The sequence below is a fragment of the Labrus mixtus genome, chromosome 8 (genome assembly GCF_963584025.1).
Source record: "Labrus mixtus chromosome 8, fLabMix1.1, whole genome shotgun sequence".
NCBI lineage: Eukaryota > Metazoa > Chordata > Actinopteri > Labriformes > Labridae > Labrus > Labrus mixtus.
The window spans coordinates 27,252,649-27,280,393 of NC_083619.1; the positions used below are offsets into that span (position 1 = coordinate 27,252,649).

At 43.8% G+C, this 27,745-nt stretch overlaps 1 protein-coding gene across 7 annotated transcripts in view; it reads right to left on the bottom strand.

The window, feature by feature from the left end:
* The window catches only part of LOC132978367 (nuclear receptor coactivator 2-like), a 68,597-nt gene that overhangs the window by 9,996 nt on the left and 30,856 nt on the right, over positions 1 to 27,745 (bottom strand). For 6 of the 7 annotated variants that reach the window (XR_009673903.1, XM_061043509.1, XM_061043510.1 and 3 more), the window contains 15 exons: positions 26,251 to 26,423; positions 20,777 to 20,880; positions 19,155 to 19,332; positions 17,330 to 17,518; positions 14,232 to 14,333; positions 12,956 to 13,096; positions 12,346 to 12,493; positions 9,156 to 10,392; positions 4,291 to 4,540; positions 3,963 to 4,166; positions 3,638 to 3,835; positions 3,434 to 3,542; positions 3,142 to 3,310; positions 2,259 to 2,582; positions 453 to 530 (listed from right to left, as the gene is read on the bottom strand). Coding sequence is in view for 6 of the 7 variants with exons in the window: in XM_061043509.1 (XP_060899492.1) it covers positions 453 to 530; positions 2,259 to 2,582; positions 3,142 to 3,310; positions 3,434 to 3,542; positions 3,638 to 3,835; positions 3,963 to 4,166; positions 4,291 to 4,540; positions 9,156 to 10,392; positions 12,346 to 12,493; positions 12,956 to 13,096; positions 14,232 to 14,333; positions 17,330 to 17,518; positions 19,155 to 19,332; positions 20,777 to 20,880; positions 26,251 to 26,423 (3,604 nt within the window). In the remaining variant the exon portion in view is untranslated. The remainder of the gene's footprint in view (positions 1 to 452; positions 531 to 2,258; positions 2,583 to 3,141; positions 3,311 to 3,433; positions 3,543 to 3,637; positions 3,836 to 3,962; positions 4,167 to 4,290; positions 4,541 to 9,155; positions 10,393 to 12,345; positions 12,494 to 12,955; positions 13,097 to 14,231; positions 14,334 to 17,329; positions 17,519 to 19,154; positions 19,333 to 20,776; positions 20,881 to 26,250; positions 26,424 to 27,745) is intronic. The other variant, XM_061043511.1, reaches the window with a different exon arrangement.

A 27,745-nucleotide genomic window follows, 5' to 3' on the forward strand; every position in this document is an offset into this window, starting at 1 on the left:
TCGCTGCTCTCAGAGAAGGAAGACGTGTGAGAAATATAATTCAGTGGACTCCTTCTTCAAGACAGGAGCCAAAGAAAATGCTGGAGAACACAAATCACTAAAGGCAAAGGTCGCCTGGTGGTTGGTGCGAGCAGGCCGCCCAGGTTTGAGTCCAATCTGTGGCTCCTTTCCTGCATGTCACTCTTTCTCTCTGATATCCGACTCTATTCACTTTCCTGTCCGTACAATAAAGTCTCCAACGAGCCCCCCAAAAAACAGTCGTTCCTGCCTTAACGGGAACCGAGCTGGTACTCAACTTGGAGAACATGAGATGGCTCTGAGATTATTTTTTGTGCCTGTCTGATTATGGTTTGATGAAAAGTATCCTGGAGGAGGCTGTGATGTTTAAGGGAGGAGAGTGACAGAGATTCCTATAAATACATGTGCACGTACACATACTCGTATAGACTGACCTGGTTTGGTACATTAGACCTGAGAGGTAGATTCATGTTGGACACTCCGCTCATCTGGTTCACCATCGGCTGACGGTTCTATAAGGGAGAGAGAGACGAGGGATTTAATGAGCTGAATGGAAATGTACGGGACACATCAACCAGGACCAAGGCTTAAAAAACACATAAGTGTGATTAGTCATGTCAGTTAAAGGACCCAAAGCGAGTCATAAATGTTTCTTTATTATCTGCACAAGAACCCTTGCAAAGAAGGTTTAAACGTGTAAAACCTTTAAGTTAATGACTCATTTATGCATTCAAAGATTGAACAAATGTATTTAGAGTTTTCTGTCAGGCTCTGGCTCCACTGTCTTCACACTCACACCGACAGAAACCTAAAGATGGAAGTGCAAGAAGTCGTGTCTCACATCAGAACCAGCTGCTAAATCATCGCCGCTATTTTCCGTTTTATACACACACCTGCTGTTTCCTCAACTCTCCACCAGGTGGCAGCCTTGAGTTTAATATGTTGAAAATGTAAACATGGGAATCCTTAGTTCACACTAAGAGATGAACTCCCTTTAAGATGAACATGTATGACTATGGAGGTAAAATAAAAACAGAACAACATGAATTAACTTCTAAGACACCTGAATGAAAACACAGTGGAGAAAAGGAGTGCAAAGAGGGACAAGAGGCTTTTAAAGAGACAGACTCGTGTTTTCAGTCAGTCACAGAAGCTCCGCTCTGAGCACGTAGTCATCTTAATCAGTCATCTCTACGTGTGTGTGTATATATCACATGTGTTCATTACTAAGCGTCTCTGCAGCAGGTAATCGCTGATGAAGGCAGAAAGCTGTAAAAAGCATTTTGTTCCTTTGAGGCTGCAGCTGATTAAACTCAGTGAGCCTCGCTCACTTCACGGCCTGATCTGCTGCATCACGGCCTGAGCAGGAAAATAAATAAATAAATAAAAAAGAGAGACTCCCCATTGAAATAAGACAAGAATGTCTTTAGAGAGGTTTAGAAATAAAACAGGTGCCTTTAACCTGCATGTGTAGTGCCTTTAAAGGCCAGCAGAGGGCGACTCCACAGGTTGCAAAAAGACATTTTATGGTATGAAAGTAGATGAGAAAAATGATGTTTTAAGTGTTCTTTAATCACGCTTGATGCTCGTTTCTTATTTTCTCCATTTAGAGTCAAACTGACAATAAAACAGGGTTTGCTTGATTTATTTTCAACAGCACGCTCACAACTCAAACGTGGCTGCTCTGAAGTTGGACTTGGGGAGAGGTAAGTATTATCCCTTCCTCAGCTGGACAGTGGTTTAATTTTGAGGCGAGCCTGGTTTCGGGTTTTTCTTTTGGTTGTTTTTTTTCTCTCTCTGCTGTGAGAAGTGTTTGTGCTTGCAACGCCTGACTGATTTGTATCACGGTAAGTGTGACAGCTGATTTGTAATTGACTGCACCCCGGAGTGCTTTTCGGCAGTTTCGCTTGTGGGTAAATGAATCAAATACAATAAAATAAAAATATTGGAAAGAAAAAAAGGCGGAAAATCTGAATTTGTTTGTTAAGTAGAACATCTGTGAGCGCTCATCATAGGTTAGGCTAACTTAAGCAGTTCATAACGGGTGAAGAAAGTTATTTAAATTGAATTGCGGGCTGCATGCTGGTGCCTCACAGCGAGGAGGTTCATGGTTTGAATCCCCGTCTAACAGGAGCCTCTCTGTCCTCTCTGTCTGTCTTCCACTTAATTCTCTGTTTGTTGTTTGCCAAACATCACAGCACGGTGGGAGGGACTGATGGTAAACATCGGGTGTCACTCACCAGCTGTGCCTGGAGTCTGTGCTGCAGCTGGAGCCTCAGGTTGTTGGGCTGAGGTGGCACTCCCGGATTCGGCCCCCCTGGTCTCATCCCGGCCGGTCTGGGCCCCACGCTCCCCGGCATTCTCATCATCGGGGGGTAACCGGCGGGCGGCATCCTCTGAGGTACCATGTGGCCGCCCATTGTGGGGCCGTGGTAGCCGCCGTCAGGGGGCATGCCGCCGTAACCGGACTGCCCGCCGTAGTGTTGTTGATTGTACAGGAGAGGCTTCATGGTGGCTGACGGGTCTGGGGGGCCGAGGTACTGGTCGTGGTCTGACAGAGGACCCTGCAGGGGGCGGAGAGACCGGATATGAAGGACAGGAATTACATGCGGTTTAGAAGTTTCATTTAAACACACAGTATGTAAAATCAACCACCAGGGGGATCTCAATAAAACAAAGGATGACGTCGAGAGGCTGGCGGGGAATCATGGGAGTGATTCTCTGCTACTCCCCCTTTAACAAAACTGAACCTGCTCGTCTTCTGCTGCCTTCTTTCATATTTACCTAATGTCAGAATTCTTTCTTTCTCTTTGAATCTTATATTTTATGTTTGTAAAGGCTGTTTCTGGTTTCAAAAAAGTGATTTCTACTATAAATATTTAAGATGTATCCGTGCAGGGATCTTTTATTTGATGCTTTGAGACACTTTCAGATTAACACTTTGGCACTTTAAGTGGACATTTTTGTTGACTGGGCACATCCTTTAGCAGAGATTGTGTTTCAGCTTCTAGAGCCCGTTTTCTGGCTGGAAGCTAGAGCAAACAATTAGTAATTCCAAAAAAACGTGTGAAAAATTTGGGCTCAGGTTTGTCAATATTGTTTGCAGTGTTGTGAGGAGCTCACCTGTCCAGCCAGCGTTGGGATTCCCAGCATCTTGTCGATCTCCTCCAGACCCTCAAAGTCCTTCAAGACTGAGCACAGCTGGTTCAGCAGGGCTCCTTCATCAGGCGGACCCTCAGGCCCTGTGCCGCAGCATCCCATCCCATCCCCCTGGGGGACGCCGTACGGTGGCCTGGAAGGGAAACGGTGATTCAGCTCTTTGACCAGATGAAGCTCAAATGTGAACCAGGCAACGCCTACTTCTGCCTCATTCTTGACTTTTGTTTACGCTCTTACCATCGAATAAATGCCATACCTGCTTTGGTTTCCATAGTGATCCATAGACATCATACGGTCTGGCCACGGTGCAGTCTGATTGGGCGGAGCTTGTTGCTGAGGGTAGGCAGGGCTTGCCATCTCCATCTCTGAAGGAAACAGAAAATAAAACAAAAACATCATGATCAGTCGTTGCTGACAGCTGATGTCAGTTTTCATTTATGCTTTTTTTTTTGCGTCTCACCGTTGCCCATCATCTGCATGTTGACCATGGCTCTGGATCCAGGCGGGCCTCTAGTGGGCATAGCTGTGTTCATGTTTGGGACCATGCGGCCCGGTCCGACACCCTGACCCATCATCGTCCCTGCGTTTCCCCCTAAGGGCCCGTGGGGACCCCAACCCTGCTGCATAGGGCCCCGCATGGACCCATTACTCAGCATGCCTGAATTGAGGAAAAACCAGAAAAGTGGTTATTTATTTAGAAACAAAGAGAGGGAAAGATGTGTATCTGATGTGATTCAAAAGCTGCACCAGAACTGCCACACATTTGAATTCTCTTCCTGCCTGACCTGGATTGGCCATGCCTGCATGGGCTCCCATCATGCCTTGCTGTTGCTGATGCTGCAGTAAGGAGTAGGGGGCGTTGTTTCTGTGCTGAGGAGGAAACGGCCTGCCAGCGTTGGGGTTGGGCCCGATGCTGCCGTCCAGAGATGCGCTCCTGACCGGAGGAGCACCTCGACCCGGCTGGCCTGGTCTGGCACCGTTAAAGCCTGCTGAGAGGATGTTTGATTTATGTTCATAATCTGACACAGACACATGAAGAAGGTTGTCTTGTCTCTTATTAGAGGACTGTAACCAAAAAAATGAAGACGGACAGAATCAGTGTTTCAGACGTACTTGCGGTGGGGAGAGGGGGGAAAGGTCTCGGCTGGCTCGGGGGGCTGCTGCTGCTGCTGCTGCTTTCTGTCATCTGCAGGATGTTGCTGATGATGGTCTGTTTGTCCACAGAGGAACCAGGCGGCACAGAGGAGGAGGAGGACGAGGCTGGTCTTCTGACTGGTGGCTGACCCACAAACAGCTGCTGCTGCTGCTGCTGCTGCTGGGTGCCGCTCTGCAGGTCCTCCAGCAGGTCCTCCAACTCACTGCTCTGAGATCAGCAACAGGAAGAAGCCGCATTACAAGGATGCTGCTAGTGATAAACTTAACTGACATAAAAAAACACATTTATATTTACAGTTAATAAAACTTCAGAGCTTCTTCAAGTCTGGGTTACAACACAAACTTTGATATCAATTACAAAAAAAAACTTTGATGTAATTTAGGAACATGTCGACTGAAATGCCGCTCTTTTAACTCAAGCGCTCTTAGAAATCAAAAAAATGAGATAGCTCTCTAGTCCAAGGGTTTTCTGAATCTGGTCTTTTTTCATGTCATTTCATTCCCAAATCTCAAATAAAAAATCTACCCTCACGATTACAGAAATCTTCATATTTGTCTTCTGAACTTGCCTTAGGGGGAGTTTTCTTTTTTTATGTTTATTTTTGGGATTTTCATGGATTTATTTAGAGACAGGACTGTGGATAGAGTCAGAAATTGGGGAGAGAGAGAGTTGGGACGGACATGCAGGAAAGGAACCACAGGTCGGATTTGAACCCGGGCCGCCGGCTTGGGGGACTACAGCCTCCTTACATGGGGTGTGTGCACTAACCACTAGGCTGTGTCACACGCCTCATGTACGAAGGTTTTAGTCCTTGTTGCAGCGGCTGTGGGTTTGAATCCGACCTCTGCCGTTTGCTGCATGTCATCCCCCGCTCTCTCCTCCAAACATTTTGAATAAAAGAGGATGACACAGAAACAGAATCAATGGATGAAACGTACAAATCACAAAACATCGAGAAAATGTGACAAAAAAGGAGAAAGGAACCGAAATCATGTGTTCACTTCTGACGACAACTTTGAAAGAAACTGAAAACCTCCTCAGTATCACGGCGTAATTCTACCCTGCAACACACACACACACACACACACACACACACAGGCACACAGGCACACACACACAGGCACACACACACACAGGCACACCCACCCACTGACAGCATTGGTTTCCTCCGGCCGTTTGGCTGATGAATAGAGGAGGAGCTAAAAATAAACTGCCGGCACTAATGAGGTCATGTGTGATGTACAGTAAGACACACAGTCACAGCTCTGCTTTGCCACAGTGTTTATGCACAAACACACACACACACACACACACACACACACACACACACACACACACACACACACGCTGTGAACGCTGCACATCAAGGGCAGAATCTCAGACGGAGATGTGAGGACGTTTTCCCCTCTCTATCTAAAGTCTGGTATCCGTCGGACACATGGAGGATGTAGCTAACTTTTAGCTCGGTATCCAGTTCCTCTACCCAGCCAAATGTTTATTAAAATGCACATTAAAACATAGACATACAGTACAAGAAGCTTTGACTATAAGAGCTCAAAATGTAGCTTTTACTGCCGGACAAAGCCGTTTTAACATCCCCTCAGCTGATATCTGATTAGTCATGTTCACATGTGCACTCCTGACAATTTCAAGAGAACGTCAGGAGGACGGTCCCTGAAATCCTCCTCATCTGGTGGTTCACACATGCACCTCACTGCAGTCTGCAGTCTGCTATACAACACTATATAGAGAACAACTACCTTTATTTCAGTGCTACGTGTGGTTTCACAAAATCACAATATCAACAAAAGAGCAGAGAAGAACATACTGGAGAACAGAAAACAGAATGCAGCAGCTAAATAACTTGAACCTGCATGCAGACAGTCTGTGGTTGTGCACTGATCGCAGGAAATAAATGTCATCACTGAGTTTTTGTGTAAAAATACTCGGGGTCTGGCAGGAGAAACTCTGGAAAAAGACCGAGTGAAAAATCTGTCTGTTTGCGTTCACACATCAGCTCACTCTGAAAATTTCAGGAGTTCTTTTTGTAGTTTTGTGCAAGTTTTAAAAGCTCTATAATACTACATCATGAGACATTACATTTAACACGTACTGAACAGAGTTAAGATACTAAATCACTAGCATTGTCTTTGATAAAGCTATTTTTGACTTGCTTCCCTCATGCTTGTGAATTGTTATTTATCTGAAAAACGTTGGAAGCTACAGTGGTCGCTCTGCAACCAATAAGAAATGGAAAAATCTGACATTCTGAATTTATCATTTTCTGAAGCATCAAACTGAGCAGAAGGGATCCTACTGTAAGAGATACTCACTTTTGATGCATGCAAACAGCACATTATATATGACAAGGGGTTTTAAAAGGTATAAACTTAACTTGATTTTCAGTCAAATTATAAATATTCTTGTGTAACTCAGCAGCAGCGAAACATGTTGTAAACTAGCATAACACGTGAAAATGATCCATAAACTGATGCCTGTTCTCTCTCTCGCTCTCTCTCTCTAACACACACAAACTTGTGACAAGCACTGGGGGGAAAAATAGTGTAACAGGAGAGTTTACATTATGAACGGTTCAACAAGATCCTACACAAACAAACACTTTGTATCCCTCAAAACACATATCGTCACATTCTCTCCGGCTTTAAAACAAGCTAAACCACAATCTGCAGATTCTGAACCTCATTACTTGATCATTTATTACTATACCAAGAGTCTTAAGACATGGACAGAAAATGTGATTTATGATGAAAGATGATTTATGCAGGAATACTTTCTCTTTCTCTCTCTCTCTCTCTCTCTCTCTCTTTGGATACATGACGACCTTGTGTTATTTCGCTACTTTGTTCTTAGCTTTGTCTTTTTGTTTTTTCTTGTTCTCGTAAACTGGGATATCTCAGTTGAACAAGCGTCGTCCTGCCACCAGCTCGAGGTAACGTCTCTTCGCAAACTACAAAGCAAACTCTCCAGGACGGAGCCTCTGACTGGCCGCCTCCCTGCTGGCAGCGGTCTCTGCTGTCCGGAGGAACAGCTGTGTGTTTCACACTTTTGAACACGAGCTCCTTCCTGGAACGGACTCTAGCTTTGTCTGTGCACCTGCACTTACAACAATCACACAAACACTTTGAACTATAACTCCAGGAAAAAGGATTGCTACTCTGTCAAATATCAGCGCTGCTAAAACGATTAGTTTGATGGATTTACTTCTGCTTTTTGGGGGGTGTTTCCTCTCAAAATGTAAATTTTAATAAAAGCGTAGCCTGCCTGGAACTGAAGCGAAGTACGAGAAAGATGTTAATTAAGTGGCACAGCCAGACCTCCACTGGTGTCAACAGTTCTCACAGGTTTGTATCGTTCTTGGGCGATTTACTGGAAGTGTAAGGTCATAAACAGTAAATCAGGGTGGGTCAGTCAGAGAGGGACAGCTCAATAAGTAGACACAAACTATCAGCACCACTAGATTACACAAGAAGGAAATAAAACCAAGTGTGCCTTGCCTTGGGTGTGTTCAAACACTCACAACCTCAGAAAAACTAAAAGCTGCAGGGCATTAAGGGGGGGTAAGGGCAAACCACAAGTGGACCGACTCCTTAATCATCATACAAAGTTACCAACAAGCCTTTCTTGAAATACTGTAAGCTATTTCACCCAACCTGGAAGATGCATGCTTGTATCTCCCTTCTGCAGATATTGGATGGATTGCCTTTTCATTTGGTAAATATGTTTATAATCCTCAGAGGATGCTTTCAAATGACTTTTAGAAGATCCACATCTTTTCTATACCGTGAGCATGTCAGAATCTCTCCCCAAGTCTAAATCAGAAAAGCTAAAAAAAAACAACAGAGTGAAATCCCTATAGCTCACACTGTACTGGGAGAATTTAATAATAAAGCAAGCTAAAATGCTAATAGTTAGCATGTCTATTAGAACCTGACCGATTAATCGGCCTGCCGATATTAGCGTATCATGTGACTATCGGTATCGGCTTATTCACACGCCGATATACTGATCTAGGTTTATTAAATTTAAGTTTATTATTTGTTGTTATATTAATTTTTAATTTTAATTTGTCAATTTCTAAGTGAAAAATAGTGTTTCAGTGGAATGTTGTTATTCTGGCTCTTAGAGGCTTTTGCTCAAGTGTTTGATAACTGCATTTGAGGGATCATAGCAATACATGTGTGTATATCTATGTTACTCGATCTCTAAAGATGGAGGATAGATCTAAGAAAGATATCGGCAGGTATATAAGTATCGTCATTTTTCTCTCCCAAATATCGGTATCGTTATCTGCCTCAAAAATCCCATATCGGTCGGCCCATAATGTCTATTAACATCAAATTAAATGTATTTACATGTAGATTACAATCTTTTGTTAAGAATGACGACTGGTTTCACTCCAGTAACTTTGTTCCCCCATGTTTTTTAAACAAACAGAACTTTTACTTCTTGTCAGCTAAAGACCGCTCGGTAAGAAAAGGAAACAAATCTGTAGCCACATTCTTAAAATATCTAGCTGGTTAGAAAGTTATATAAACAATCTCTTGAAGTGTAACTGGGGTAAAATGGGGTGATCATGACTGTGATTATTCCCCCGCACGACTATTGTTTTCTATTTTATCTCCATGTTTTCCTGCTTGGAGTTGATAAAAACCAACAGTCCAAATAAAAAAAGGGAATCCATTTTTGAGCTTCAAAAAAATCAAGCCATTTAACTCCAACCAGCAAACCATAAAAACAGCTGGCGAGCAATTTTTGTCATCCTGCAGTTAGTCATTAGAACATTAATGTAAACAGCACTGACCTGGTCGGCCATGTTGAAACCTGCTTCCTGTTTCTCCGTCTTGATGCTGGACAGCTTTGGACCGTCGCTGGGCTCCATCTTGATGGCTTTATCCAGGATGCCGTTATCATCCCTGTCCAACAGGTAGCGAAGCAACGCATTGTCCTTCTTTTTGGGGCTCCCAGGCTCCTGTTTCGGGCAGAGTTCACCCAGGGCGGCCATGTTGTCCCCCGAAGCCGACTCTGGACCAATGGGGTCTTTTCCCGTAGCCTCGGCTGTTAACTTGGCCAATTCCACAGGCGACGTGCTGTTCTGCAGTAGTCTGTGGAGAATCTTGTGTTTCTCCTTTAACGAGGTGGAGTGGTTGTTGTGCCCGGCGCCGCCCATGCCCCCCAACCCGGCCAGCTGGTCCTTACAGCTCTGGTCGTCCCCCAGAGCGGGCGGCGAGCAGGGATCAGACGGTTCTAGCTTGGTGGTGAGGAGTTGGAGCAGTTTAGTGTGTCCTTTTGTGTTCAGCAGGCGGTTTGAGACGTCGCCAAGCTCCTCTAAGCCGTCGGGGTCACCGTCTTTCTCCTCCCCGTGCTCCCCTTCCTGGTCTTGGGATGACAACAAGTCCTGGTGCTCCCCAAAACCAAACAAGTCGGCGTCCAAGTTGGGATTGTTCTTGGCCGGTTGACTTCCAGCGCCGCTGCTTTGAAGAGGGCTCTGAAGGCCGGCTGCCTTTCCGTCAGGCGACTCAGGATGTGGCGCCTCGCTGAGTCCCTGGGAAACCCTTTGGCCCTGGCTGAGGGCCTGCAGTGCACTGAGGGAGTTGAACCCTTGGCTGTTTCCTGTGCTGCTGCACACGGATGCTGGCGAGGAGACGCCGGCTGCGGGGGAGAAAGAACCGGGTGGATGTTGGGGAAGGTGAGGGCTGCTACAGCTGCTGCTGCTGCTGTTGGCCCCCATGCCGGGGCTTTGGCGATGATGAGGAGACAACATGGCGCCCTGAGCCCCCGAGGTGACGCTGGGGCTTCCCTGGGCGGCTGAGGGACTGCCCAGCTTGAGCGAGTGGCCGTTTCCCTGAGGCGTGGACGACCGGCTCGATGCAGCCCCAAAAGCTCGCCCCTGTGCCCCGGAGGCTGCGGTGGAGTGGTGGGAGTTGCTGGTGACACTGGCGTCCGGGGAAGGGGAGGGACCGCTCATACTTGTTGGGGTCATTGGCTTGGTCACGCCTTGGCTACCAGGTGTGTCTGCAGGGATACCGCCCATGTTCTCCCTGAAAGGAAAACAGACACAAGACTTAGGGATGTGTGGTTGTATATGGGCTCATCCTGGATATCAAGAAAAAAGACCCTGGGCGCTTTTTTCCTGGCGTCCGCCTGCTTCTGCATCGTTCTTTCCTCATCAAAAACAATTTTAAAAAGATGCTAGCGGTCAGAAACAAACCCTAGGTGGACACGGGTCCTCCATGTAAAACTGTTGAGATGTGAAAGTTTGATATCTACTTCTTCCAACAAAGTAACAACCGCAAAGAAACCAGTTTGCCGGTTTTAAAGAAAACAGTATCATTATAGTCGGGGTGGGTTTTCTGGAAAACATCTATTTATAGCACAGAATATCTCTTTTGGATTTGGTGGAAAGCACACCATGGAGATATTAAAACAACTCCCTCAGTCCTCTCACAAACAGAGGGCATTTTCTGAAACAGTGTACACAGTTGAGAAAACAAAGTTGTAATGCAGAAAGAGCTTTAACCACGGAGCGACTTCAGCCTCATACCAAACAAACAAAGCTCTGATTGTACTGTGAGTGAGTGCCCGAGCGATAATTTTCAATGTGAGACTTGTGGAAGTAAAAAAGGCCAAATTCTCGCCATTGATCCCTGAATACTCCGGGTAACAGTCCTGGCATTGTTTTTCTGATCGCCGTCCAATTTATAACTCTGACTGAATGGTCGGACCAAAAGGCTGGGGCGCCGGTTGTGTTGCTCCCAGTGGTGGAACAGAGGGGAGGGGGGAGGGTGGAGGTTCTGTAAACTGTACTGAGTGGTGGTCTACACATACAGCGGCGGCTCTGAATGACAGGCCCTTTGTTGTTAATGCAAAGTGATGTTTCCTCCTCTTTGTCGACATCAAGAGGAAACCACAAACAGAGAGCGAACATGTGACGGAGAAACAGACCAACAGGGCAAAGAAAAGGAAGGATGCTTGAAAATAAGATCTCAAAATAATATTTTTTGAGCTCTATTTTGTCATTTAAGTCAAGTTGTCATAAAATGAATGAATAGTTAATAATTAGAAAGGTTGGTTTGAGGTAATTTTACATTTTTAAAACATTAAGAAAGACTGCTTTCAACATTCTCCGAGGAACGCTCTGAAACTGAAATTGCTACACTTGATGGACATATTTATTTATTTCACTGCACCATAGGTTTTGGAAACGGAGAAAAACAGAGTGTTGATTAGCCTGGAGCTTATTTTCAATTTGAAATTAAAAGAAGAATGTGCGACTTTTTGATCTAGCGCTCTTGAGCACCAACATTAAAACCAAAACAAACTGCTGTTGGGCGACACCTCCGCTATTCTGAAGCCTCCACGCTCCTCCAGAGACACACCTCCAACCCCTCTACACTCGCACAAAGGAGTTATACATTAAAACGCACCATAATTAAGCTCCATTAAGCGCAATCGGCGGACAAAATTGTCTTTTGCTCGAGCTGCAGTTGCCTGTGGCCTGCGTTGTTGTGTTAGCATGCTAATGTTAGCGCTCTTTAATTAGCTTGTAGCTTCATATTGCACATGAATTGACACAGACGTTACATCCAAATAATCAGTGAGTATGTTCTTCTTCTTCTCTCTAGTTCTTGACTAAAACAGCTTTTATACACAAGGGGAGGAGCCGGCCGTCCCGTCCATGTAAACACGGCTCTGACAACAACACAGCCAGCGGGACTCGAGCTTCTCCCTCATTGTAGACAGTCTTTCTGATATTTCTGATATATTTATGTGTTAAATATTTCACATTCTGCAAAATGATTCCTATTATTATTTCATTGCAAATATTCGTACCAGCATCTAAAAACTGAGTACAATATTTATCAACTAAGAGGCTTGGCACATAACTGAGGCTCAACATGAAGGCTGCAACTTTGCAGAAGAGCCACAGTGTGTGAGAGAGAGAGAGAGAGAGAGAGAGAGAGAGAGAGAGAGAGAGAGAGAGAGAGAGATACCTCTGCAGGATGTGCAGGGACATGTAGAGCTGTGGTTCGTTGGTGGCAGGAGATCTGACCAGCTTGCTCTTGGTGTGAGCTGAGACTAGGGTGCCGTCTGCCAGGGAGAATCTGTACAGAGGGCTGAGGGCATGGCCAATCCTCAACACTGCAAAGAGACAGACACAGCGAGAAGGATTACGAAAAACATGATCAACATTACACATAACTGGCAGCCTTAGTTTGCGCAGGACACATTGACACCTTAAAGGTTAAGGAAAGTCAGTATAGCATACAATAAGGGGCTGTTTTATTTGGATTTTGCATATAATCTCTACTTGACTTCCTAGAGAGCTACAGTGTGACTTAATATCCTGAACACTTCCAGCATGGATTAAGTAGATTATCCTCTCCTTTGATTGATTCCTCCAAGAAGCTCAAAGGCCAAAAATAAAATCAACAAATCCACACTGAAGGTTAAAGAAAAGGAATCAAAGCTAGCAGAACAAACACATCTTGAAGGAGTTAAAAGATTTAAACACCTAAAAATGAAACAAGTGTATGTTAAAAATCCTCCATTAGAGAATCAGTTACAGACTGCAGGGGGGAAGAGTTGATGCGTCTTGCTCACCCTCCTGCTGGTGTTTCTTGGCGAAGGACATCTCCCCGTCGTTCTGCAGGTGAAACCTCTGAATGCACCTCCGGACCAGGTCCTCCCAGCCGGGCTTCATGGACGCACGCAGCAGACTCGTGTCCAGGGATGTGATCTTTCCTGAAGAGTCAACGTTAACGAGATTAATGAAATGTTGATGGTGCAGTTTGGATAATTCTTTAGTTCTTTAGTAACCATCGGCCAACTTCTGAGGAGGCACGCACAGCAAATTATGAACAAACTTGTGTAGAGTGTACCACCCCGAGGGAATGTATTTAACCAAGGCTCTGAATGTTCTACAACATATCAAATTGGATGTAGAAAAGAATCATAGCAAATTGGCACAAAAAAACAAATCCCAAGGACTAAAATGCAGCGGTGCCAAAAACTGCAGTTCCGCAAATGACCACATGAGGTTTTGTTCCAAAAGACAGTAAATTCCCATTGTGCCAAACCAAGCGGCAACCTCTGGTGTTGAAAAATGAAGCCAATGAGGAAGTGCTAAATCCTGCAGTTCATCGAGTGTCCACTAGAGGCTGGCTCCAGGAACACAGGAAGTCAAATACACACCACAGCCAAAAAAGCTGTTTTTACAGCATAAATCAACATGTTAACAGCCTGGTACCAAAAACAAAATAGGTTTGATTAGTTATTGTCATGATGGGTACACACTGTAGGGGGTTGAATTTTTGATTTGATGAACGATACGTGTTATCCATAGTTAGGCGTGTAGCTGCCATGATTGACAGGTGGGGGTGATGTAATGGTTTGTCAAGAGTCTTAAAACCCGCCTCAGCTCCAGCTCTCAGCCTGTCGTTAGGTTGACTGAAAGTTAGGCTGGGACAGGATTTCCAACATGGTAGCTATCGATTTACAGTCTATGCGGCAAAAGTTTCAGCAGGTTTGGAATAATTTTCAGCAAATTTTTCCATTGAAAACAAATATATTGACGTTGAATCTGTATATAATCCAGGTTTAAAGTGATGCATAATAAAGGGCTCAGTCAGTTTGAGTCATAGATGGGTGCTGCTGAGTCTTCACGAGGTGTCAACTCAGCTTATTTGAGTCACAGAACTTTGGTACACCACCCCTCTTCCAATAACAGTCACTACTGTTTCCAAAAAATCAACATAGGGACTGCGAGACTGCCAAACTCAAAGCTTTAAAAAAAAGCACTGAGTTGCCTAATGGGTGACGCTACAAGGGCTACGTCTACGACTTCTTTACAGCAGACCGTCCCACTTCAGTCCTATACCTTGAAGGTCCTGTCGTGTGGTGAAGCTCTCGTACGATGGCATCACGGGTCTCTCTTTGACCGGCACTCTTCTGGCCACACAGATGAGACACGACTGGAAGTCTGCATGATTGGAAAAAGAACAAGTTGAAAATAATCCTTTACTTCAACTAAATGCAAAACGTATAGAAGAGAAAAGCCGGTGACACTTGAGCTGCTACGACGTCTTTTTCCATCGTTACTGCCTTTCTCCTTTGGTGTAAGTTCAAACCCTTAAAGGTGTGTTCTGTGTGTGTCTCAACGTGTGTGTGTGTTTGTAGGTAAGTGTGAGCTCATTCTTACTCTCCTGGGTGGTCTTGTTCTTGTCTGCCCACCTGTTATGGCTTCACAGCATCCCTCATTAAAAACACAAGGTGATAGGTCGGCCTTACTCCTCACGCTGTCTGTCTGCCTCTCTGTAAATCCACAGAGATCATTTCTGCCTCATAGAGTTCACTGAAGTGTATTTTTAAGACAATAATGTAAGACCTCATGCCCCAAACTCAGCCTGGTTTTATTCCAAAATTTAACCACAACATCTCACATCTCTCCCATCCTCAACCTTTTTGTTGCACAGTGAAAGCTTGGGGTGGCAGTAAGACGGGAAAGTTGAGAGAGAGAGAGAGAGGGAGCGGAGAAACATATGCAGGACTGTCTCAGTCTTTATGGTACGCGCCCTTCCAGGTAAGCTACCAGGGTGTCAACTCCTCATCTTAATGAGTCTCACCGCAGTCGTACGGAGCTTGGGAGTGTACCACTGGAGACATCAGGTCGTGAAACTGCACAGTATGAGTGGCAGCTTTTTTGCAGATGTTATGTGTTGGCAAAGTTTTGAGCAAATTGAGGCCGTGTTGCTGCTTTTTTTTTTTAAATTGGACTTCTTTTTTTTTTTAAGGTGGCAGTCTGTTTGTCATGTTTTAAAACTGAAGCAGATATCCATTAAAGTATGACGAAAAGACAAATTAAATGAAAGCACTCCTGAAAATTGTAAAAGTCAGCAGCAGTAAAACAGGTTGTAATGGCGGCAATCAAAGAAATCCACTGAAAGTAATCGCTATGACAACTCAGATTGGTATTCTGTGTGTGTGTGTGTGTGTGTGTGTGTGTGTGTGTGTGTGTGTGTGTGTGTATGTGTGTGTGTGTGTGTGTGGTGAAAGAAAGAAAAGGTCTCTACAGAAACCAGAAGCAGCCGCTCTTTTTAAAGTCACCTAACTCTCCTTTCACACTTCGTTAGTTTGTGTGTGTTTGTCTAACACAACATTTCTGTAACATTCCAAAAAAAACTGCAAAGTTAAATCTTTCGTTAAACGGGTCAAACTGTTTTGTTAAGTTTAAAAGAAAATTTAAACTCTTAAATTAAAAGTTACACCTCTGTAGCAACAACTTCAGTCATTTTGTCAGACACAAAGAAAAATAATCTGAGCCTGTCAGAGTTAAATACGTTTTCTCCTTATTTAATATCGAAACTTTTTTTGTGTAAATTATTAAAAGAAGAAATTAATGTTGACCTAAACCCTTTTCACATGTTCCTGAAAAACTCTGGAGATTAGTCTACCCGGAGGTTCTTTAGTCTATGTGTGAACGCTAACAGCCGCATTTTTCGCGCGGACTTTACCCAGAGTTTCTCCTCCAGACTCCTAGTATTTTATCTGCAGAAAGTCCGAGTGAGCTGATGTCTGAACGCAGCAGCATATACTCTTTCGATTTCAACTCGACCAATAGAAAGAGAATGACGTTTATACAGTGACTGTCTAAAACGTCTGCACGTGACCACTACGATCTCCGTGCTCTAATAAAACGTCTGCATTCTGTTTTCTGTTCGTCAGTATGTTGTTCTCCTCTCTTTTGTGGATGTTGTCATTCCATTGGATTACACATAGCATTGATATAAAGGCAAATATTCTCATTATAACGTTGTGTAGCGGACTCTGTTGTTCCGGCCGCTACTTCCGCGTTGTTTATTTACGTCACGTAAGATGTGACGTAAATAAACTAAACGGCTTGTTCTGCTAATCACGTGCTAGTTCCCTGATATGAAAATCAAGAATTTCACGAGATGGCTCCAAGCCTCTACATGAGCCGTTGAAACCTGTTACATAGACTCTCATCTCTCTGCTCTTTGAGAGCAGCCCTCCCCTGGCAGCCCTGCAGCGTTCTGCCTCCAGAAGGCTTCAGGCAGAAGGCTTCAGTAGAGCTGGCCAATCAGAAGCAAGTGGGAATGTGGGGAGGGGGGCCTTAAAGATACAGACGCTGAAACTAACCTTTTCAGGCAGAGGATGAAATGAAAGTTTTTACTGACGACAGTATCAGATAAATTTGGAGCTTTTGAGCGGCAAATCCTGCAACAGGTTGAAAGGTGAAAATGAGGAGAATGTGAACTTTAACACACGTTAACCCAACATTAACCTCCCGGTCGCAGTTTCATCAGCAGCCTAAACAACCTCAATCTTAACCTGCAACCCCCTCCGTCTGTCAACCAGACATCGTCCTCATGCTGGTGAAGATTGGCACAATATCTGGTTGCCAGACATCTAAAATTAGAGCGCCAGACAGACGATTTCCCAAGTGTGTGTGTGTGTGTGTGTGTGTGTGTGTGTGTGTGTGTGTGTGTGTGTTTGATGAGATAAGATGTGAAGATGACAAAGTGCCACACACTAATTAGTCCCTCCCGGTGGATGGGAGGAAAGGAAAGGAGGAGTGGTGACGAAAGGAGGACAGGACACCAGAGAGTGGGGAAAGTAGGGATGGAAGAGTGACGAGAAAATGACAGAAAGTCAAGACGGACATGGAAAGATGGAGAGAGAGAGAGAGACAGAGAGAGAGAGAGAGAGAGAAACATGGAGGAGGGGAAAGGCAGCTCTGAGACAAGAAAGACAGAGAAACATAAGAGGAGAGACAGAAATGACAAGAACTGTTTCACCTCATCGAGGGAAAAGAGAAAAAGAGTGAGACAGGAAAACATGAAAGATGGAAACAGAAATTTAAATAAAAGACAAAGAGTTCGAATCAAAAGAAATTAAAGAAAAAGAAAGAGGCAGCGATAAAAAGCACAATGAAGCACAAAAAAAAAAACATCATACCTTCGCCCTCTTCCTTGATGGACTTTGGTTCAGAGACGGCGAAACACTGCATGGTCTCGTACTTCTGCTGCGACGCGTCCTGCTGGTCGGACGCCGGCCGGGCTTCGCCGTCGGCGTGAGGGTTGACCAACATACGACAGTTGAAGGTGTGGCTGTTCCTGTTGGACGAATCACTGCTGCGATGATTGACTGAAAGATTTTTTTTTTTAAAAGAGAGAGACACCAAAACGATGTGAAATGAAAAAGCTGGGGATCGTAATCTACTTCAAATCTCACAAAAAACAATTATGCTAATTATGCTAACTTTTCTCCAAAGCAACCTTTTATGACAACATGGCTTTTGATGCTTTCAAACATTGTAAGAGATTTGTAAAGGGCTATTTTTCATTGAAAATAGCTAAAGATCAAAGACATGTTAACACAATGAATTCCTCTTGAGCTGCGTTCAGTGTCACAAAGCTTCCAGGAGGATAATAGCAGTAGGCCACCAGCTGTAGGTGGATTATTTCAGCATATTGAGCCATTAAACATGAACATGATCCCAGTTTAAACTGAGGTTAACGCAAAGGTGCTAACAGATATTTCTCAATCTAAGTGTGTCGACTGAACCCAGACGCTGCACACACTATTAACAGGATTTATTACTGAGCTGGATCGCTTTGGAAAAAGGGTCGGTTAAATCATGTTTGGGTAATGAGACGCTGATTTAGAAAAGGATAGAAATACTTTACTGTCATCAGCATACAATGAAACTATGAATAATATCTAAAACTACTAATGGTCATTCACACCCTGATAGCTGAGGTCATTATGTAAAGTGACCTTCATGGTAAGTAATTCCAATCACACACGTTCACACTCCACAGATGAAGCTGCGGGAGCAACTTGGGGTTAAAGGCTTAATATGTTATTTTTCACACTTAAATATAATATAAATCAAGTATATCCTCTGAAAATAACTCTGTGAGTCATGACTGTCTACAATGGGTGTAACACCCGAGTCCCACTGTCTGTGATGTTTTCAGAGTTTTCAGAGTCCTATCTTCACTTTGTTTACATCGCCCGGACGGCCGGCTGACTCCTCCCCTCGTGTATAAAAGTTGTTTAATTGAGGGACTAGAGAAAAGAAGAAGAACATACTGTACTCACTGCTTAACTGTGTTTCTAGATCACGCTCATTTCAGGTAAATTTACATGCAGTGTGAAGATACGAGCATAATAAAGATCGCTAGCATTAGCATGCTAACACAACAATGCAGCGCAAGTTGTTTTGGTTTCATGCTGGTGCTCAAGGGCGACATCTGCTGGATCAAAAAATCACATAAAGCCTTTAAGAGTCTTGCCTGAGGACACATCGGACATGTAGCTGCAGGAGCTGGGGATCGAACCCCCGACCTTCCTGTTGAGAGACAACCGACTCTACACTGAGCCACAGCCGCCCCTAATGTTAGCTGTGTCCTCTGGTTCACTGAAGCATTATGTACTGTATGTTTTTTTTTTGTTTTTTTTAATAAAACTGTGTTCATTCAGACATATCTTGTCAATACATTTCTCTAAGTTATCCAGGACACAGATGCATATTAGTGCAAAATTAGCACAATTTACAGGTTGACTGAGGTCAGAATGACAGAAAAAAAAAGTTTATTTTTGAATATCTGACAAAATTCTGTTCAATTATGCATATTTAGGTTTTCTTTATAAGTAGGAAGCTATAGGGAGGAAGTTAAACCAAAACAAAGTGAAGACCCAGAACTGTAAGCTTCATTTGTAGGTAAAGTGCATTCTGAGGGGAGAGTCGTTGATATATTTTCCTGTTCCCTCTTACCCAGGCTCTTGGGCAGCAGGTTCTTGACTAACTCGGCGTGATCTCCGACGTGCAGCACGCTGTAGACGCTGGTGTTCATCAGCTCCTCCTGCTGGTAGCGCAAATACTGGCTGACGTTCTCCGAGACGAACACGATGTTGCCCTCCATGTTGACCACGAAGAAGAAGCCGTCCAGGGCCTGACGGAGGGAAGAGGAGACGGGGGGGGGTTTAATAAAAAAAACAACAGAGCACAGAAAGAGAGTGGACGGGAGAAAGTAAAAGACAGGAGGAGGAACAAATTAAGAGGAAGAAGAGAGAGATTAGAGAGAGAGACATTTAAAGGCCACAGGAGAGAGAGCAGAACGTTAAAAGGGATAAAGAGAAGAGACTGGATGTTAATTAAAGTTCATTTGAACTCTCCACCCAAAGCTGATTAGCTTCAATTAAAAGATGGGAAAGCAAAAACTTGAGGTGTTACTCGGCCTAACTTCGCCTACGTGTTCAAACATTACAAACAGCAGTCTTATTATTCTTGTTCTTTCACTCCTATCTATTCTTATCATATTTCCCCTCATATGCACGCTCTTCTTCTTCTTCTTCTTCTTGTCTTTTTTACTACTGCAACACTTGAATTTCCCCATCAATAAAGGATCAAAAATACTCCATCAGCCTGATTTTAAAGGTTTTATCTTCTAGAAGTTTTTCCTTCAGTTTCAGAAAGCTTGTCCCTGGCAAACTTGAGCACACCGTGTTCTTGAGAAAAAGCCTCCCTCTTTAGCACATTGTGTGTGTTCTCGCGTGTGAACCTTTCCATTCTTCTATTTCCTGTCAACTCAGCGTTCTTCCCCTTAAACGTACGGACTGTGATTGGTCCTTTTAGCCTGCCGCATGTCTGCACGAGCCTCCTGCTGTACCTGCCTGCTTATCAACCGTACGCTGGTGCAAGATAGAAAAAAACAAGAGAATCGTAAAAAAAAAAAGAATAGTGTACAAAAGAAAGGGTCGCTGCTGGTGGAAGATAAAAATAGCCTGTGTGTGTGTGTCTGTGTGTGTGTGTGCGTGTGTGTGTGTGTGTGTGTGTGTGTGTGTGTGTGTCTGTGTGTGTGTGTCTGTGTGTGTCTGTGTGTGAATGAGTGTGAGAGCATGTGTCTGTGGTCAAGCTCCTCCCCGTCTTTGCTAATCTGGCTTTTAAGAAAAGGTATTTATACCTCATTGGGTCCCATGTTATACGTCACCACACACACACACACACAGGCGCGCGCGCAGACAGGTTGGCCTTATGGCGACATTGCCGCTAACCAGAGGAACTCTTATCTCGCTCTGTGTCGCTGTGAGTGCAACACCATTTAAAGTCAGAGAGCCGCTCCACCAGCTCTTCACATTCAGATTGCACTTCTATGGTGCAAAATTTACACAAAACCTATCGCACAAAACATTAAAATTACTTACTACTTCAGTAGAAGTAATTCTCCGTACAATTGATTATAATTTCGGGGCCATTTTTGACAAATAGAAATCGTTGTTTAAGTCATTTTTTTTCACGTCGTCTTTGCTCCTCTAGCTGTTCTGTGTTTCTGTCACTTCAACCTATTCGCTGTGAAATAACGCGGGGAAAAAGAAGCAAAGTTTGTCTGATCATACCTCCAGCATCATGGGCCCGAGGGTGTCTTTATCGATGACGCCCGGTCCTGTGGAGGAGACGTCGGCCTTCTGCACCTCCTCGGCATCAGCCACTGGAGCTTTATCTGCACAAAAGACACAAGAGAAGAGAGAGAGAGTTAAATCACTAAAGCTATCTCACTTCAGAGTTCGCAAACTTTTAATTGGGCATTAATTGCATGAATATTTCTTGCATGAAGAGACACCGTGAACTACAGGAGAATTAAAAGTGCACTCAAAGACTCCTGCCGAGGCTAAAAGTCCAGTCTTTATATGAAATGCAAAACTCCAAGCACGGCCACCATTTTTAATCTTTCAAAAACTGGACCTCTATGCTATCTCTCACTTTCCACCACATTCACACACATAACTTTTATATCTATCCTGCTGTACCACATGGCCATCACAGCCCACCGTCAACAGACCCAGACCCCCTACATGCAAGCTCGCTGATACTACCCTCCCCATCAAATGGCCTCCTAGTGCCCCCCCTTCCCCAACCAAAATGCTAAATTCTGGCGGCAACCTCACACGAAGAAGAACGGCAAAGAGAACACAAGAGAAATTAGGAAAACAGATAAACATCTGCAGAGAGATCTCCGAATCCGAATATTTGATGTTTTCTTCTTTTGTTGATGATTAACCCTTTCACTGAGTTACATAAAAAGAAGAGGCAAGATCCTTCTGATAACTAAATGAATTAATTACATGAACTAAATCAAAAATGTCTCTCCTCTAGACTCTTGGATTGAACGCTGTCTGACTTTAATCGCACATGTAGTGAAACGTTCCCCTTCATCGCTGCTAGAGTGTGAGACAGCATGACAATAAAATTCAATGATAATCAGCCTAAAAACAACAACGATAGAATGCATTTTATCATTCATTCATTCAATTCAACCTTTATTTATACTCGAAAGATCATTGAGGGGCAACCCTACTTTACAATGACATCGAGTCATTACAGAAATAATTAGAAAACAGACATTAAATCAAAAAGAAAAACAGGAGACAGATAATACAAGACTGCTGAAATCAGTCTAAAAAAGTCTAAAATGTACTAAGATGATTAAAAAGAGTAGAAAACTGCAATTAATAAACACACTTATGTAAAACAGTTACAAACAGAGGTTGGGAGGCTTAAAATCAGGTTTCTAAAAATGCCCAAAAGGTAAAAGTTAATTTCCCTCAAGAAGATGCTGCATGTTGTTATCACCTGTAGTCACTTCTATTACATGTTTCTGTATCATCAGGTGGTGGAATATTATTTCAAGAACCATTTTAACAAGGAAACTGTTTTAAGACCCTAAATGTATTTATGTTTTTTAAGTCAGAAATGACAAAACCGACATTGTCTGTTAAGCAGAGGATTGTCAGTAATCATATCAGTGACGTCTGTAGAAGTCTGCACCACAGAAAGTCCTGAAGGACTCTTGTGGATTTGGTGAATTTTAAGGTTTTTGGACAGCTCCGACGTCCTGAAAAGACACCTGCAAAGTCTGCAAAGTCTACATCAAGTGAAGTCCAGACATTTGGATTCAGCTAAACGCCGTCCTCCTCCACAAAGTGGTCCACAGTTAATCACTGAGAGAGGGTCAAAAACTCCACAATGCACTTAAAGGAATTTAGTGAATGCATGACTTGCTAATGATGTGGTGAGGGAGCGTGTCAAATGTAGAAGCCCCCCCCCCCCCCCCCCCCACCACATCAGAAGGACGGCAGTGACTGAATTAAACAGTGGACTGTATGTTAACACTGCAGAGAGTTTTCTATGAAAAACATCTCGACAGAATAAAAGCTTTTATCATTTTCAGCTCTACCTCTTAACGCTTGTTCTCTTTTCCTAGAAAACACGGACAGTGTTGTTTTTGTGATGATGTTGCCTTTGGCCAAACACACACACACACAAACACACACAAACACACACACTATTTTGTGTACTTGCAGACCTTTCACTGATTACATTCATTGGTTTATTCTTTGCTTAGCCCTTATTTCACCTTCTGCTATGAGTCAATTATAACCCCGGTCCTGCACGGTTGTAATGATGCGGTGTAAAGCCTGCAGGTCTGAGTGCCTAGAGGCCAGTTCTCACTCTCCTCCCAGGCTGTACCACTGACTGCTAAGCCTCCCGTGGCCCCATTAGGCCACATAGCTGACATTCCTGTTGTGGTACCAGAGCTGTACGGAGTCATCAGCCCTTAAACCCCGTCACTGTGCTGGACTCCGGAGCCGCCGACATGTAGGTTAGAGCGAGGCTGTGAAATTTACAGGTTTGCCGGGTTTTCTCAAATCAATAAATATGCTTCACCCCGATACGTTAATGAGCTGACTATGCACTCTGCTTTCTGTGGACATGCTTCACCAGCAGTTCATTTAGTTTTAATCCATGTATATTGCAGCTCAAATCTATATATACAGCACATTTAAAGAGCAACATGTAAGATATCTACTGACTGAAATGATAACGGTATCTTACTATCTGATCAGACATTAAGGAAACATGTTGAAGTGCTGGCTTCTCTGACAACAATGCAGCAGCCAGTATGTCCTCCTTCTAACTTTAGATTCTGCTCCTGAATGCTCTGGATTTGTTTGGACCAGAGAAGGTAGGCGGTTTTAAGGCGACCCCCCACACGGCCGTTTTGGACGCCCCTCGGTTTGTCAGATATGAGAGCAGTTATCAGGTCAACAGGTGTTGCAGCGATGGAAGCGGGCAAGAGAAGTGGTTCAGATAGAAGTGATTGTACCCGACCTAAAAAGCCTCTGCATGTTTCTAATAAGCTCCACGAGCAGAAACGTGCTCAAACTAGGATCAATATTGGAGATGCTTTTTGAAAAATGGAGAGAGGTTAGAACACAGAAAGGTTTACAGACCCATGCAGAGCTGGATAAACACTGAAGCTTCAGAGTCCACCACATGGTGACCTGCGTGCACAACGACTCTAAGGAGGAGGGGGCAGGGGGAGACAGCTCTCTCTGATGTTTTTGAATTTAGACTGCAGTACCCATTTTAACCACTAGGTATCAGTTACATATCGCTCCTTTAAAGTAGAGATTTAAGGTTTTTAAAAGGTTACGGAAAGAGGTGAGAAAGGGTTAAAAAAAATTCTGAATTAACTTCAGACATTTATTTAAGTTTACTGAATTTCCAAAGCATAATTAATTAATCTCTTAAGGACCAAATAAGTAAGAAGGTGATAAAGTCATTTCTACATTTAACATCCTCAGGCTGTATGTTGTCCTTCTAACAAAAACTGTTTTGGTCTTTTGTATATCGTCGGCTTACTTCGAACAAATTAGGTGAATATTTAACAGCTTACGCATGTATATTTGTTAATAATTTCAGTGATTTAAACCCCAGAAACCAGCTGAAGAGAGACTTCACGGAGCTTTCACGCAACCTCAGTGTTACAGTTTTATCGTCTCAAAGGACTTTAGCGTATAATTGAAATTTGTAACACTCTGTAATATGATTTAGGCAATGCAGCTTACATTTTTCTGAGTTCTTAAGGAGGCTTTGTGGCTAAGACCACACACACACGCACACACGCACACACACACACGCACACACGCACACACACACACACACACACACACACACACACACACACACACACACACACACACACGCACACACACACACACAACCCATAATTATCAGATACTGCAGGTAGATATAGAAACACACAGTCTGAACTCACTGAAGCACATTGTATGACCCCACTATTAAATAGGACTTGTGAGGGCAAAACATACACAGTGCCACTTTAAGTTATTTGACACACACACACGCATGCGCACGCATGCGCACGCGCACACGCACACACACACACACACACACACACACACACACACACACACCCTGGTTTGATTTGATCCACTCGCTCTCTTTGCATTTGGTGTAAACTTTGTGTCAGTACGTTTTCTGCTGTGAGTTAAACACTGAGGCTGCTGGACGACAGCTGTGTGACTTGGTGTATTATCTGTGTGCATGTGTGTGTGTGTGTATGCGTGTGCTTATTCAGCTGTTGTTTTCAGACACAAACAGCGCTGAAACATGCGGACACCGACCGGCTGACCTCAGGAACAAAAAAATAAAAAAAGAGAGAACCAGAAGAAAAGAGAGAAAGAGGAGGGCAGAGGGAGGATGAGGAGAGAGGAGACAAAACGAGGGGAGGAGGAAAGACAGAAAGGTTTGGTGTGTTGTCATCTAAACACTAAAATATGGAGGAATAAGCTGAGAGGAGTCTGAAAATTGCTGCTCAGTTGATGTGATTGCAGGCTTAAGCTCGATAAAGACGTAAAATTAGTCAACTTGTCTTCACCTTATTCAACAATCTGCTCTGTCGCTTTTTTCATCACCAAATATCAGTTTGAGAAAAACATGTTTGATTGAACTTGCTTCTGCCCTGATGTCTGAAATCCCTGTGTTTAAATAGATTCTTCTGTCAGTCCCTGCAGGATTACTCCTTATGTTTTATGTATATTCCAGGTATAAGTACTCACTAAAGAAGTCATGTGGATGTTTACTGGTTAGAGATCAGAAAAGAGATTCAGATAAATATAAAAGGATTCTTCCGTCTCTTCTTCTTTGATGCAGTCATAAAACTTACCCAAGAACTAGGCGTGATAGCAGTTCTTAAAAGGCAATCAAAGTGACTCTCTAATCTCCCATAAGCGTAACCTTGAGGGACATCGAGCACGGCAATTATCCGCTCCTCACACTCTTTGAAAAGCTTCAGAATAGATTGTAAAAATGTTCCTGAAAAATTATCAAAAATTAAGTCTAAGTTTTCCAAATCTGCCTATGTTGGAACGATCTCAGCTGGTGCAACAGCTTTGATGTTAGTAGTGCGTATACTCCCTCGTAAGTTAAAGGTCACATATTATGTAAAAAACACTTCACCATGTTTCTCTAACACCAACATGTGTACCTGGTCTGTCTACAAACCCCCCAATGATGAGAAAAGTCCATCCTCTCTGTATTGTACCTGCTCCACTTTTCAGAAAATGTGTGCTCAAACAGGTTGTTTGGAGATTTTCCCTTCATGACATCACAAAGGGCAGTAGCCCCTCCCCCAGGTGGGTGACACTCCCACAGCTAGGTGTTTGTTCTGCCCTCTGAGTCTGCCTACTCACCGTAAACAACAGGACATGGAGCGAGAAAGCACAGAGTACTCCCAAGCCCTTCCAGAGAGGGGGCGTGGTCAGACACAGCTCATTTACATATTTAAAGGTACAGACACAGAAACAGCCTGTTCTGAGCAGGGCGGACATAGAGGGGTTTATAGACATGATCAAATACAGGATCAGAGTGGATTTAGAACAAGAAACTTCACACACACCTCAGAAGCCCCTGAAGGGGAGGAGTTGTGGGAGAAGCCCTCCAACAGTCCTCAGAACTGCTCGGTATGAGAAAAAGCTATAGCATGAGACAGAAAACGGATCCTCACCCTGCTCCTTGATCTGCCTGATCTGCTTCACCGTCTCTTTGAGGATGGCACATTTGTCCGGCTTGACGTTGAGGTCGTCCATGTCGTTGATGTTGGCGAAGATCAACTCGGCCAGCTCCTCGATGTACTTGTTCTCCTGCTCCCGGTTCCTCCTCTCGGTGCTCCTCTTCGGGCTGGAGAGCGAGGAGGGTAAAGGAAAGTGTCAAAGACCACAACAACAAACAAAATGAAAATATCCAAAAATGAACCAGAGGAGGCTTCAGGATCACATCTTTACTTATTACTGAGATGACGGCTGCAGTCATGAAGTCTGAACATTGACCTCCCATGTCTTGTCCTTACTACTTTTCATTGATCTAAATAAAAAACATCACAATGTAATATCCCTAAACTTGTATGTAATTATTTTCCTCTCTCCTTATTTTAGGCTGGGGAACAGGGGACAGTGGCTGCAGCTATATCAAACATGTTTAATACTCTGCACAGTTCTTATACATGTCTGCTGGGTATAAACATTTAGTCGCCATGTAGCAGATTTCTCTGTGAAATTTACTTGCCAACAGGGAAAATCCAGCCGCATTTGGTGCTTGGTGGGTGCAAAAGAGGACATATTATCCCCCTTTTCCAGCTTTTCAAACAGTCCCCCTGTGGTCTAAATGAAACATCTGTGCTGTGCTTTGGTCAAAATATAACATGAATCAAGCACCAGAGGAGGTTTGTGACCCTGTATAAACCAGCTCTCTCAGAACGCTCTGTTTTGGTGTGTGTGTGCAATGCAATGACCCCCCCCCCCTCCCCCCCGAGTTTTCCCCGTAGACATCACTCCTCTGTAGAGAGAATAAAAATGGCCGACCTGCGCAAAAGTTTTGCTCTAGGCTGGGGGTGGAGTCCATGGGTGCAGATATCAGGGGAGGGGAGGGGATTTTTTTTTTTACCAGAATCCCACTGTGACATCACAAGGAGAGCACATTTAAAACAGAGCATTTTTCTCTGTGTTGTAAGACTTATGCAGACCACAAACAAAGAGGACTGGATGGGTTTATTTCACATGTTGTGGGTCAGTAGACTCTCAGGTTACCCAAACATATGTTCAAAAACACTACAAGTGGAATTTTCATAATATGTCCCCTTTAAATTCAGACCCTGAATTAGTTTTTAGATTGCATTCTCAGCTCCTCTCAGATCATTTGGAAGTCTGTTTCAACGTCTTGGAGCGTAACAGCTCAACGCAACATCACAAAATGTGTTTCTGTTCTGCTCTGTGGATCAGCTAAAAGAGGAGAGCCAGAGGATGTGAGGGGCCGTCTTGGTTCATAAACTAAAATTATCTCTGAAAGGTAGTCTGGTGTGAAAACGGATACGAAAACTAACAGGCAACCGGCATAAGGACTTTAAAATGGGCGTCATGTGTGCTCTATTTTTGGGTCTCTGTCAGCACTCGTGCAGCAGATAAATAAAGAGAAGGACAATTATGAGCATTAAGACTCAGGTCATT